At 39.5% G+C, this 14,702-nt stretch overlaps 1 protein-coding gene across 2 annotated transcripts in view; it reads right to left on the reverse strand.

Annotated features, from left to right (window-relative positions):
• Positions 1-14,702, reverse strand: part of CERS6 (ceramide synthase 6) — a 119,962-nt gene that overhangs the window by 24,549 nt on the left and 80,711 nt on the right. For both annotated transcript variants that reach the window (XM_048308829.1, XM_048308828.1), the window contains exons 5-7: positions 10,842-10,892; positions 8,211-8,303; positions 1,933-2,061 (exon numbers count right to left, since the gene is read on the reverse strand). In XM_048308829.1, coding sequence (XP_048164786.1) covers positions 1,933-2,061; positions 8,211-8,303; positions 10,842-10,892 — 273 coding nt within the window. The remainder of the gene's footprint in view (positions 1-1,932; positions 2,062-8,210; positions 8,304-10,841; positions 10,893-14,702) is intronic.

The raw sequence follows: 14,702 nt of genomic DNA on the forward strand, positions 1-14,702 counted from the left end.
ATGTATTGCCATGGTGGCAGTCTAAAAAACTGGTTTCATAGTGCATGAAGCTGATATTACTACAGCAACTTGTAGTAGTATCATGTCATTTCTCAGAAACAGTACAGCTATTGGGACATCAGTTCTCAAATAACAAATTATAATAATTCTACAAATTATAGTGATAAAAAAGACTACAAAAAAGGGAAAGAATATGCAGTTGTTGGATGGAATTTGGCCATCTAAGACAATACAACACCATTTTCTGAGTTTAAAAACCATGACTACAACTGAGTACCACAGCTCTACATATTCCTGAAAATCCTACCACGGTTCTTCCATACTTGCAGATACCTTAAGACCTGTGGAAAAAATCTCACCTCCATTATTTCGACCAATGCACACTACCCTTTGCAATGAGAACAGCAAAAAATGGTGAATTCCAGCTTTCCACTGGACATGTTTCATTATGAAATCATAGATGGAAAGAGTCTAGTGGCATCCAGAAAAAGCTTTTCAATTTTACAAATATGTAATGGGTAACACAGGTCAGGTGCACAACTGACCCATCATGGCAAGATATTTAACCAACTTCTTTTGCAGTTTGATAGTTTTTTTCCTCTGCACTGACTTTCCCCTCAGTAATACCAGCAGTGTGCAAGAGTCTATCTCCTCTCATATGGCACCAAGGCTGTGACCTACTGCCCTAGCAGAATTTCCAGTCAAACCAAATTGCAAGAATTGACTAGAAAGACCACTTAAGTATGTGCCTCATGAGGAAGCATATTTGCTCAATGTTTGCAACTCAGGTGAGAATACCAGCAATTCCTCTTTGTCTTAGTCAGTGAATGAATAGAGGGTAAGGTTTTAGCTAGCCTATTATAGCTGCTCTCCAGTGTTTTTATAGTTCCACAGACACTGGTCTGATCAAGAATAAACATCTTTAAGTACTTCTTTCTGGTGGTGAAAAGAGGAATGAAGAAAGCTTAGGTGAAGTCACAGCTAGCTATACACATTGCTAAAACAGAAAAATAAAACTTGCAAAGATGTAATTATTTTTATCTGGAGAAATCCACATTTTCATTTTGCTTCCTATCTCAGGCAGTCATGTACCTTCTAGATTAAAAAAGATTTAAAAATAATACAATATTTACAGCACTACTGAATCAGAATGGCAGGATCTTGATTTTGCAATAGGTGACTCATGCAGTGAGTCTATATTCTTGCATAACAGGTATCCTTGCAGGTACTTGAATAAAAAATAATTTCAGACAAAATAGTTATTAACTTTAGAGGAGAGTTCACAGACAGCCAAATTCCAGCGTGACCCAGAGCTGTCTGTAACTGATGCAGATACCGGATGACATTTCTAAATTGCCACTATGGAAGTTAACAGACTATCTTGAATTTAAAGAATTTCAATCATCCCTTCTCCAAATACAACTGCTTAATGCTGGTACTGGGATCCAGAGGCATGGGAACCGGGAAAATCAGAGGTCAGCTCACTGGCCACGCCCAAGTAAGTCGCTAAATTGTCCAACACCTTCTGTTCAGCAAAGCAGAGCAGAAAAACACCATGACACCTCAATTCTTTTGGAGACAGGGTGATTGCTCCACACACCATGTCAGAGGGGTTAAGAACCAGGTGACCCACTATCACCACTTTGCAGATTTTGCAACTTTAGCTTTTTATTTTACCATGTTGTATTTAAAATCTGCGTGTAACCCTCCCTGGCATGCAATGCATTACCAGTCGCTGGTCTGTACAAGCAACTTATCAAGGGATAAACCAGTCTGAAATCAGAAACTTGCGCTGCTATAAGCGCAATGTATTTAAGCAAGGAAATACACTACATTAATCACCATTATCATCTTGAACTGGCCTAGAAAATACTTGTTCTGCATAGCAAAAAGATTCTACCTACTGACAGGATGACACATGAATTATCTCACCTCTAGGACAATATCAGCCGCATCATGGAGACATAAGATCAAGGTTCCCACTCGTGTCAAATTGGTTACATATGAGAAGGTAATCAGGGTGACTGTAACAATGTGATGTGTAAACATGATTCCAAAATCCTAGAGCAGCAGAAGCAAGGAAAAGAAACAAAAACCAAAAAACAATGAAGCAAACACTGATATTCAGTACTCATATACAAAAATGGATGGGTGTTTCTTAAATCCAGCATTATGTTAAAGTTATAAAAAGATCTACTATATAAGTGCATTATATACCCTGCTCTGTATTGCATTTAGACTGAATAAAATAATCACTGTATGTTAACAAAATGCAAAAATAAAGGAAACATTTGCAGTTGAAGTTACTTTGAAAAGGCATATGTACATACAAATCAAATTCCACCATACTTTTTATGCACCGAGTCACACATGAATATAACGATATGCATAACCAAGTGTCAAATAATGCACCACTCAGAAGAGAGAAAATAGCTACAAAGGAAGGCTAAACACATTTCCAGTGCACTAGGACAACAGGCACCTGCCAAGGACAACTGAGAGAATTCCAGATCCAAGCTTTTACTTGTTTGTTTTTAATCAAGGTGCTTTGTCTTCATATCATAACAGGGTCAGAAAAGTCTTCAAATGAGCTGGTGTGTCTCCTCTTAATTGGTTCCAATCTACTGCCTCCCAAATGATGCAGGCTAGCTGGTCTCCAGATCAGCAACTCTCAGTTACTTGGCCAGACAGTAACTGTTACTATTGAAAAATCTGGGAGCAGTGAAGCTCCCAGAAGTAACATGCCCAGATTCTTCCCAAGGGGCAGTTAGATAAAGCAGAGGGAACAACCTGCCTGCCTGGACTAGACTCCCAGAGGGATTAATGAGAGAACAGGACCTGCAGAGATGAGACTCTTCTCAGCAAGGCACCGAATCTGTCAAAAACAAGTCTTGTTGGCATTTGCTGAACTACCTGCACAGCTTTGAGAAAGTGATATAAAAACCCTTAAGAAAAGATCACAGGCAGCATTTAACTGGGAAGTTTCTCTGTGCACCAGATGCAAAGTTTGTACCACAGCTCCCAGCAGATCTAGTGGTTCTCACGCAGAGCTGTCTAAAGGGAGATAGATCCAGGCAGTCAAAAGGAGCAGTTCCTTCAGGCACCCTGCTTATCAAGTGTATTGGGAGGTGGAATTTGGCTTTCTGATAGCTTATGTGGGCCACTCCTGCTGAGCTGTGGTAGTCTTCAGCTAAGTGGCCCACAGCAGAGAAACCAAAACTGAGAGCCTTTAGACAGGCAGCACCTGGTTTGCAAAGGAACTGAAGGTACATGTGTTGAGCAGGAGGGCCCTATGGAAAGTGCCATGAGCTCCAACTAACACAGGGTCAGCTCTGGAAAAGCAGCAGCTACAGCCCCTGAGTGCACTGTCTCTTCAGTACTGAGAGGAGTAACTGCACAGCGTTCCCATAGCTCTCTTTGGGAATGTAGCATGCACCACTGTTTTTAAGGACGTGCAGTGCCACTGCCTCTCAGTACCAGCACTTGCCTTCCCTGCAATGAACACCTGGAGTCCATGGAAAAACCTGCAGCTTGAGCAGTCTCACTAAGTGAAGACAGACAGGAGCTGCTCCCAGCCTATCACTTTATGTTTCATGCTATCAGGTGCTACAATATCCTATTTCCTACTCCTCAGTAGGCACTGCCTTGACAGAGGCCAGAGAGCAACGAAAGCTGATAGCTGTGCAGATATTCTAGCCTTAGTGCTGCGAAAACCACGGGACAGATAAAAACTCAGATAAAACTGCCAGTATCTCCAACACAAAACTGAGGAAGGGTAGGAGGGCAGGGTAGGGGAGAAAAGATAAAAAGACTAAAAGCAGAGACTCATATGCCAGTTTAGTATACACCCAACATTTCTCAGCCAGGTTATCTGGCCCCCAGAAGCATGGAACACAATAAAATACATTCAGCAGTCTTATCAAGCCATTGCTTTAAATCCATATTCTTCAAACAGACAGAAGAAAAAGACAGTTAAAGGCTGTTTCTCTTTCTGAGTGTCCTAAAGGGAAGCAAGGCTATGGCATCTTAGTCATTTCTATAACTACAAACCCCCACATGGAGACCATTTCACCATTTCACAATAACAAAAACAGCAAAGCACCTACCTTATTCCCTGTAAGCTACTAGCATTGCCCTATGGCCACACTGCAGCCTAGCTCTTTACCTCCTTCACCTGCAAGTACTATGGCACTGTTCTTAACTTTCCTTCCAAATGCAATTATGTTAGCACATAGGCAGTCCAAATGGGGCAAAAAGTCAAGCAGAAAATCTCCTCTGTTTTCACAGCTGACACATTCATGTTCTACAAATACAAGATTTCTAGTCCCTCTTGGATGTTCTTCAAGGCATTCCTGACAATATGAATCCTAATGTTTGTGGGCAGCAGTCTTCTGCATTTTTGCATAAGTCTTCCTAAAGAAATGCTGTCCAGGGAACTCCTTCTGTAATACGTTTCTTAAAAGAGACAGTTACTTGACTCTGCCACCTCTGAAACAGAAGTGCTGGACTGATCTATGGAAAACTGTTGGAAAAAAGTAGCAATGACATAAATACGACTGCTTTGTTATTGGGTTTCTTTCCTGTTTGTGACATTTCTTTAAGTCATTAATTAATACTATGCTCTGAAGATACTACCTGTTAGATTTTAGTTACACAAAAGGGTAATGAACACATAGATACCAATGGTACAAGTCTCCATAAAGCCAAATGGTCCTTGTGTTCCCAGCTTACTCCAGCACTTTCACCCATATATAGTGGAAGAGCAGCTGTACAGGAATAGGCTTTTTAATTTCTGGGTTTTTTTAGTTAATATATTTCAAATCATATGTATGTTTGTGGAAGATGTATTTATTTACAGAAGATTTGTAGCCTCCAGTTTTAACTGCTGGAAGATAATCATTTGCCTATGTCATGAAAATCTGTGGCTAAGAATAGGAGAAAGAGCCTATTCTAGACACCATCAGTGGGAAGAACACAGGGCAGACAGCAGAAAAACCCCATGGGTCTCAACTTGTAGACAAGCCCTCTGGAATTAAGGCTTCTGCCACCCACATTTGTTTTACATGTCACACTCACTGACTGAACTGCCAAGTGGCCATGGAGCATTAGTGCCACTGAAGGGCAAAGCATCATCTTCATGGCTTATATTACAGACCAACAAGGAAAGGGAAAGGTCTGCAAAACATACGCACTCTTAATTGCTTCCACTGAAACAAAAGAAATCAATTCTGTGATTCTGTGATTCTGTAATTCCGTGTCTCTTTCTTTACCAAGAGAATTCTCTTAGAAGAAAGAGATCTAGTATCCAAATTTAGCAAAATATAGTATAAATTTTCTAGAATCAAAATTTAATATTCAAGACAATTAGCAGCTACAGATCATTGTGTTCTTGGAATGAGTGAATCTGTCAAATATTTTTCTGTTAAACAATATTTCAGGTATCCAGAAAGCATGTAAATAAGCCTCACTGCTTTTTAGGTTTATCAGGTACTTGTGAAACTAACAAACTTCCCTAACATTTTTTCAGTGTTTTACAAAACAGGAATATAGGAAGCTGGACAAAGATGACAAAACACCGATTCATACTAGGTTTCATCTTGGAAAATGCACACACTTAAGGGAGAATATCATTACAGCAACACAGGAGATATTTATGAAGCTAACAACATGTCATTATAAAACTGTAGAAGCTGACACACACAGCTGACTGACTTAATGCCAATAGTAGGTATGTGCAAAGGCCTAGTTTGCTCACACCTCCAGTCAGGCAAAGACAAATCTGCTGGAATTTGTAACACCTAAATAAAGATAAACAAGTATTTGAAAGACAGAAAAACCCCTGGAAGTAATTTCTGAAGTCATCAATTTGCTATCAGAGAATAAAATGGAGATGGAAAACAGCAAGGACATTTCTCTTGATCTACAGTAAGTAAAAGACCAGCATTGGAGTTAGGCCAGTGCTGGGTGCTGCTGCTTCCAGCAAGGGCACACTGCACCTCTCCTTCAGAGAAACCTTACATGAATAAAAGCATTTGGCTGAATTCCTGCAGTGCTCAAGACTGACTGGGCACTTCTGACCATCCCGGGATATAGCACAACCACTGCTACTGAATTTAAAGTATCTAAAATGATAACCAAGACTTAGATAAAAGTATTCATTGCACTGTAACATGAAAACATCGACAGCTTACTCGGGTTGAGAACTGTTAATCTGCTCCATACAAGCCAATTGTGAAATATTACAATAACATCTGATATTAGCTGGCAAATTTCCTGCTTCCTGTTAAACAGATCCCTATTTCATATGGGCACCGTTCCACACATTGCATATTGGGTGCATTACAAGGTTTCCACATTTTTTTAAACTAAACCTTCTTATAAAAGAGAACTACTATGGTGTTGCAAGAGCTGGTGTCTCTGTCTCTTGTACTCCTTTTTGTCAACTCTTGTAAGTCTTTAGAACTAACATTTTTCAACTCAGTGGGTTTCCTTGGCAGCTTGCACTCACAAGCAGTTTTACTGTGACACCAGGGCACAGCTGCCTTTCTCCAATCTGATCTTCCTCGTTATCAAATTCACTTGCACTACAAAAAGAGCTGTCTCCACAGTCCAAACTGGTGAGTGATCTAATAGGGTTTTTATAAATACAGCATCTCCACTGTTCCCTGCTGGGTGCTGATAATGAAAGGCTTTTGACTTGCTATCATTGCACTGCAGATGTTGTGCTCCTGCTCTCTGCTGGACACTGCACGTTCTCAGACACAGCAGGTGTTTGGGACACTACTTGGATCTGGTGCTCTAGGTTCAAGCATTGCAAATCTGTGGCTGCGGTGTTACTTGGCTGTTAGCGATCCACTTCCCCACCTCCATGTCTCATCCTATTTCCACAGCAGGTTGCTCTGAAGTTTTTCTGATAACAAGAACAAGTCATTTATATGTAACTAAGAAACAGACTTGGCCCCTGCAGCTTACTGTATTAGTCAATATTACTCTTGATTTAAATTCAAGTCCTCTATCAGACAGCTCCCGTGAGAATTGTTTCTCTCTGGTTTGTGAAACAGTGAAGGTATACTCATTTCAGGCTCATGATTAACAGGAATCTTTAGCATCTACAGACAAGGTAAGCAAGGGATTTATATGTATTCATCATAAATTGGTTGTTTTATTTAAAATTTATCCTCCAATATGGATTTAAATTTTGTTGATGCTTTCTTGAGATTTCTACTTCTGGAATAATCTGGAAATCCAAATAGAGGAGTGTGTTTCTATATAGGTAGCTCTGGCATAGGACTCCCAGGAATACACTGTGGTTCTAAATGGCAGATAAGTTTATTCAGGTCATACTGCATCCTTCATTTGCTCTTTTCAGAGTTATGCTCCTGCTAAAATTCTATTAAATAGGGATTTTTCCATTAGCATAGCCTACAATCATTTATTTAAATGACAGCTGAAGGAGGCACATAAAGGTATTATAAAATCCTTTCAAATGCTTAAAAAATTAATTTTGAAACATAAAAGCCCCTGCAAGAATAGCTCTACAGACTGTTACTATAGAGTAACTGTTGTGCTGCTTGTTCTGCTATGGACTAGGATTCTCCTCAGAGAGAGAACTTGGAATATGGAACAGGTTGCTATTGATCGTGGAAAAAATATTTCTGTTTGGACAGAGCCTTATTTTTTTCATTAACAGCCCTCTACCAGAAATGCTCAGCTACATGATTGTAAGGGTAAAATTAAATAGAACATCATTTTTTAATATTAAATGTTTTCACTGTCCTTTTGTAGAAAAACCTGAAAGCCCTCTTAAATCTTATCCTACAAAGTAATACTGTGAATTTATGAGGCAGTCTTGCTCTTTTCTCGGTATTTCATCGTTTAACTCTTAGAAGAAACTGTACATCTACCAGATACTACTTGTTCAATTCCATTCAAGCCACTGTATGAAAGCAGAAGGTTCTTTTGGCTTCTGCTATTTGTCCTTCAATATTTGCTCCAGGCTCTTCTTCCCATGTGCAGAAAACGCCCACACTATAGTAACAAGGAACAGAATAAGACAGGAACAGTTTCTCAGTGATTAATATCTGCAAGAGTTGAATACTAGAAAGAACTGTATTTCCAGTTCACTGCCCATGTAATACAGGTATTCCTCAAGTCAAAAACAATATGTTAAACCTTAAAGCTTTTGGTGTTTTTAGTCTCATTGTTCTTACCTTTCTTTTGACGTCAATGAATTGAGAAAACATTAAGGACCAGTAGAAGGACAATTCAACTATGTAGTAATAATGAAGGTCAGGCATCAGTGGCTGAAAGATGGAGATGAGAAAAGGTTAATAGAGTCTAACTGACATTACAGACAGCTGTGGTCTATAGGAGACATGTTTAATCACAGGGGATTATTGTATTATACATAAGCATCCTATGTAAAAAAAAAGGTGATGGTTGCCTCTTTCAAGCTTTGATGGATCTGGAAAATAAAGCTCCCCAATGTACTCTTTTCTAATGTTTTAGTCCTGACAATATTGTAATGCCAAAAATTATGATGCTGTCCATTTGGAACGCAGAGCAAACTAAATTTTGAGTATTCTTAAGTCTGTTTTGAAAGTTTACTTGAAACATCTTGCTGTATAACAGTAATGTGGGTTTAAAGCATAGCAAAAAAACAATGCTAGATTAACTAGAAAAAAAGTAATGCTAGTATATAATCTCATCTACTCATGATGAAAATGTGGGCTTTGAGCAGGGCTCTTTATAATAGAAATGCCTACTTTTGAAGAATGTAACCATTTTCTGGGGACATAGCATTTGGAAAGAAGAAAATAAAATAAATTTATCCAAGCATCTTGTCTGATATACAAAATGGTTACAGAGTTGTTTCAAAGTAAAAGAAATAAAAATAATAATGCACAACCAAATTTGGGGTAATTTCAGAGAAGGTAACTGGTGGCACACATAAACTGTTTGACAGTCAGCCTAAGAGAGCCAGTCCTAGGAGCTGCTCTAATTTCCACGCAAATGTGCCTCCATGATAGTCATTTTTTCCATGGCAGCGATAGAGAGGGACACTGGCAAAGGAGAAGCTCCTGAGGGCATCTCTCAAGGGATTAGATAAACCATCTCTAGAGTAGCTTGCACTGGCACAACTATGCACCCAAGCAGGGTATGAGCTGTTTCCTTTGGCAAGAGGTATTTCGGTTGCACCTTTTATTCCCATTTCCTTTTGCAGACAAGTTCTTTGCAGCTGAGAGCCAGTCCTTGGATTCCCAGGAAATGCTCTGTGGGTGTTATTTTAATATAGACATATGCTTATGCTTTACAAAAAATGTGTACATTCAAAATCCATCCTTTTCTTGGGCCAATATAAGCCTTTTCTGAGTTAGAGAGACTGCCAATAGACTTTTAATCACGTGTAATGAAAAAAAAGGAAAGAAAGTAAGAGCTTACAATGAACTGCAACTATTATACTCATTATTGCAAGGGAACTCACTGGGGAAAATTTTTAGTAAAAGATGAAGACTGTTAGCTGCTTTATTAACAATAGCATTAATATTTCTAAAGCCATACACAGTGATAGTGTAGGGCAGTTCCGAAGATGTCACAGATTCCTTCTGGTATCAATAGTGTGCTTAACTTAGTTCAAATGTTAGGTTTCAGTTCTCCATAGACTTAACCTCAATAGGTTAACCTGTGCTTATGGCTGTGTTGTCACCCAAATGATCCATTTGACTGTATCTACAATAAAGTCCAGCTGGATTTCTGCAGTGCATTGTTGAGTAATTTATAAAGGAGTTGTAGCAAAAAAAGATTAGAAATTTTATATAGTTATGGAAAAAAACCAACAAAACAAATTGAAAACTCAGTACTTAGCCCTGATTAGCACCCAGTAGAAATTTTTATCTTCAAGACAATGATTTTCATAATGACTTTATTTGACAATTTGCTCTTTTTTGGACCCTCACCACTACTAGAATGGTATTAGATATAGCAATTTTAGCTCCCACACTCTAGAAGTTGTAACCAACTTTCTAAATGACCTTGGTCTTCTGGTAAGTCCAGTAAACTTATATTCTTCAATCAGTAAGATTCATGGTCTTTTGTTTTAAGTCAACCTCTTATTGCACGTAGTAACACAAAATAGTAGGAAACAGGGCTGAGAGGCACCAGTGACGGTAGCTGTATCAACCTAAGAAACAATTGTATCTAAAGTTTCTGAGGGATTAAGTTTCAGCACTTCCCCCAATCTATTTCCGCTGCTGCTTCCCTCGTGTTGTTCAGTTCACCCTTCAGTCTCTGGGTGGAATTGAAGTCGTTATTTCTTCTGAGGCTACATGACCAAATTCCTTCAACATTTCTCAGATCAAGACTTCTGCTGAACTGTCTCCACTGAACTTTTTCCAACAGCTACATAACCTTCAAAACCAGTAGCATCCAAACACAGTTCTCCTGTTCCAAGGACTGTTCACTGTCACAGGGATTCATTCATGTGTCTCTTGGACAATACTCTTCTTCACATTTTCCAGTCTGGCAGTTGCCTTTTTCCCCCTTCCCTGCTCTTCAGGGGAAAAAAAAAATAAAAAAGAAAATACACCCTAGACAGGTTAAATTCCTTAAATTGCAAACTCTTCTCTGTAGCTTTTGGAATTCAATGCATGGAATTCAGGTGTGACAGCTATGTTCATTTTTCCCATCTTAACCTCAAGCAAGATGGGAAGTATCTCCTAGCAATGTTCTGAAATGCTGAGTAGCCCATTCACACAAACATATGGGCACAAAACTCCACCGTAATAAAAACAGAGCTCTGCAGAAGTGTCATGACAGTGTTCAGACAGCACTGTAACTTTTACCTGATATGGATACCCGCTCCAGCACTGCCTGGTATTCCAGAGCCAGGGTGTCTGAAAGAAAGAAAAAACAAAACGAAGGTCTGTACACACCACTTTGTACAATGTTAAGTGTATATGTTTAATACAAATGAAGGACAAAAATACAAGAACAGCTTAAAATTTGCATTTTTTGATAGAGGCTATGAAAGCTGAATAGAACAAGGAGACTTCTCAGAGTTTCACAGCATTTTTGTTGGTACTCCATGACCTCACTTTCGCAGGAGTGCAGACTGAATGTAACCAGCTCATGCTTGGATGGTCAGATCTCACACTACATTCTCAATAGCACAGGAAATTTTGACCTCAGGCTGCTCAAATATTTTAAAGAAGGTTCCTTGCACGTGCCATTATATATAAGCATTCTTCCAGATAGGATCCATCCTTCATCCCTGCCACATTAGCTTGAAACAGACAATCGTACCTTTTGCTTTCCTGGCTGAAGACATGACCAGCTAGAGATGATAGATTTTGCTATCACATGGAAAATATTCTCATATCTTAGGGCAACATGGAAGATGACAGAGACGAATTTACTGAAGCATGCATCCACAGACTCTTGCATTGCAAAAAGGTGGGCAAACTAAAAGACTTGAGAAGATTAAGCTCTGTTATTCGTCCTGTTTCTTTGCTGTTTTCATGAGATTTATGTGATTATTTCTCTTTCAATGCCACAAGAGAGCCTTTTAAATCTTTTACTGTAAGCAGGTTGTTTCTTTCAGAGTTCTTTAGTTTTTACCGCCTTTTCTGAGCAACTAAGTGGATTTGAGACAGAAAATACCATATGGGCAAGGTCTTCTATGCAACATAATCAACCATGAAGTATTTCCACATTGGGTAGTAAGAACATGACCAAATCCACAGATACCAAGCAGTAGCAATTCCCTTTCTGTGCATGAGCAGGAACTCCTTTCAGACATGCATCTCTTGCAAATCACAGCTGCATCTCAGGTTGTGGCAGCATCTGGACCTTGAGAAGCACTTGTCTATGCTACAAGTAACCACCCCAGGGCATCTCACTATAATCATGAAAGAAAACTGTGGATTCAAGATCTTTGTGCAACTTGTTTACATAACCTTATCTGTTCTACATTCGAGTATAAAGGGGACAGAACATCATTAGTAAGTCTTCTTAAGGCAGCACACAGCATACACTTACAGCATTAAATGCTTCCCCCAGGTCACAGTTTTTCAAATAAAACCTCATTGCACGAGAGAAGGCATGTTCTTGTTTTCACCATCAGGTGGAGCAGCTCAGCTCAGGCAAACCATAATAACAAACTCATCCAAAATACAATGGGTGAGTGTCAAAGCAAGAAAATGGACACTAGGCAGAATGTTAAAGCCCCAGGCTGACAATGAGGCTAGGTAGGAAGGATTTTTGAATGTGCACTTTAATAAAAAAGAAGATAAACTAAAATTTGCACACCCATACCCCCAGTGCTCCTGAAATGGTGAAGAATAATTCCTACAGTAACCTGAAAGGTATACCAACATAAGAAGTAACAGACCTCGTAAAGTTTCTGGTATGCCTCTCTCAAGGATGCTGTAAGAATGATTAAAGTCCATCCAAACTTATCCTTCTCTCTATTAGAAATAACCTCATGGAACCAATTAATTGGTTCAAACATCTCCACAGTGTTTACTGTGCTATACAAGTTCCCCTCATTTCATACAATAAAAGAAGTCTTTGGAAACAGCCACAGTCCCTCTGCAAGACAATACACAGAATCTCAAATATTTCTGTCTGACAGCTGCCTGAATTAGATCCATACAAATATTCTAGGATAATTCATAGTTTTAGCCAGGTTTGAAAAGCTGTAACTGTCTTTCATATCATATTCAACAAGAGACAAGAGATGCTTCCTACCCAATTATTTTGCTACTTAAATTACAGGGCCTAGCAAAAAATGCCTATTTTTCTCTTTCAAATATTATGACATCTTAAGGCTTCTTCATAGAGATGCCTGCTGCAGGAGCTACAAATACAGAGATTTATGTGCAATTAAAGTGCTGATTGCTAAATAAAATAGGCCTCACTTGATGAACCTATAACCACAAAGCCCTAAAGGGTATCACAGTCTGACAAGTAATGTATGCATTATGCCTCAAAGACCAATACAGCAGAGCATATGCCCCTTATGAGTCACGTAAGGCTCAGAAAGCCATGCTGCCATCTCAGACAAAATGCTTCTGAGTAGCTGTTTCGAAACCTAATGGATCCTCTGTGGAAAAGAGTGCTTGAAATAGCAGGGCTCTTACATCACCTTCTTACCCCTCTTTCCTCCTTAGTCTCCCCTCCCCTTGACTTGCCTTGGTGTCTCTGAGTTGGCTCTTAACAGCTTTGGCAGCAGAGCACTTGAGTTATGCTTGTCCTGGAGGGTTTTAGGGACAAGGTAGAGGAAGAGCTTGATTTAAGCACAGCCGTCCTCTCTGACCTCCACAATGAGCCCCCTGCCCTAGACTGCACCCAACACCTACATGTAAACCACGGTTCTAGTTGGACCAAGAAGCATCTTGTTTAGTCCTCTGTGAACCCCACAACTGTGGAATACTCTGTAGAGGCTTCAGTAGGAAGGAGAGAATCTTAAAAAAGCTCATACAGTCTGCAGTGTGAGACCTAGACCCACTGGTGAAAGGTGGATTAATCACAAAGGACCCAAGGGCTCAAGTGAGTCCTGTGTGTGCTCACAGGACATGTCTGCAAACTTCCTTGCAACAGGCAAGTTCACCATGAAGCAGAGCACAGCTCTCCCTGAAAGTCCCATGAGGGATGAGAAGAAAAGGTCAGTGACTTGGCTCCACAACAGACCCTTTTTGATGAACATAAAAGCATGCTTCTGTTTTTACTGCCTGCTGAATACCCAGTTTTTCATTTTATTTCTTATTCTTGGTATATCATCTCTGAGGAAGGGAGGGACACAAGGGGCCTGGAGAAGAGAGGAAATGCAAAGATCCTGATAACAAAAATGCCCCCCTTAAGCTGGAAACAGAATACTAAAAACTTCAGTAACAATTACGCCAGGCACAAAGCACCAGCCCTACAATGCTGACACCCTGCCTTACCGAACATAAAGGAGCTCAGATGGAAACTGAAGTTTTACTACACTTTGGTGCAGTGCCAAATAAATGCAGTATCAACGACAGAGAAGGTTAACAGCTGTTCAATCTGTTGAGATTTACAGTAGTAAGGAACAAATGACTCTAATTCCCTTACAGGAATATCTGCTAAAAAACTCCATCAAACCTCTCTCCAACTCTGTGATTAAATAGAGTAATTTTAAAGAATTCCTTCAGAAATAAAACTTCTCTTGAGACAAAGGAATGACTGAGGATTTTGGAAAAAAACACAAAATCCCCTTCCAAATTATCTGTGATGTTTGCATGCTTAGCCAGAAGCCTTGGGTTGTTTTGTATCCATTGCCTCATTCACTTATCTCTAGAGAAAGCCTCTAATTGGCCCCTGGCTTTCAGAAAGCACTCAGAAGTGAAAATTTCCAGGTCTCGCTCAAAATGCTGGTAGTATCTAGTATGTGAAAGGTCAGTTTTGATAGTAAATGGAGGAGGGAAGAAAAGCAGTACAATAAAGAACTTCCCATTTACGAATATCACAAAGAGCTGTTATGCACCTGATTTACTCATGACAGTACAGGCATGTTGTAACTCCCAAAGGGGTTCTTCCTAAATTCTCAGGTACGTAAGAAAAATCTTCTGACTTTTCCATCAAATAAAGAAATATAATCTGCCTGCTGTTTTTATCAGAATCCAGCATGTAAAAATCCAGGAACATGATGACAGAATCCCCCCACGTCACTGGAGCCAATT

This window comes from Corvus hawaiiensis, chromosome 7, assembly GCF_020740725.1.
Source record: "Corvus hawaiiensis isolate bCorHaw1 chromosome 7, bCorHaw1.pri.cur, whole genome shotgun sequence".
In the NCBI taxonomy this organism is placed as follows: domain Eukaryota; kingdom Metazoa; phylum Chordata; class Aves; order Passeriformes; family Corvidae; genus Corvus; species Corvus hawaiiensis.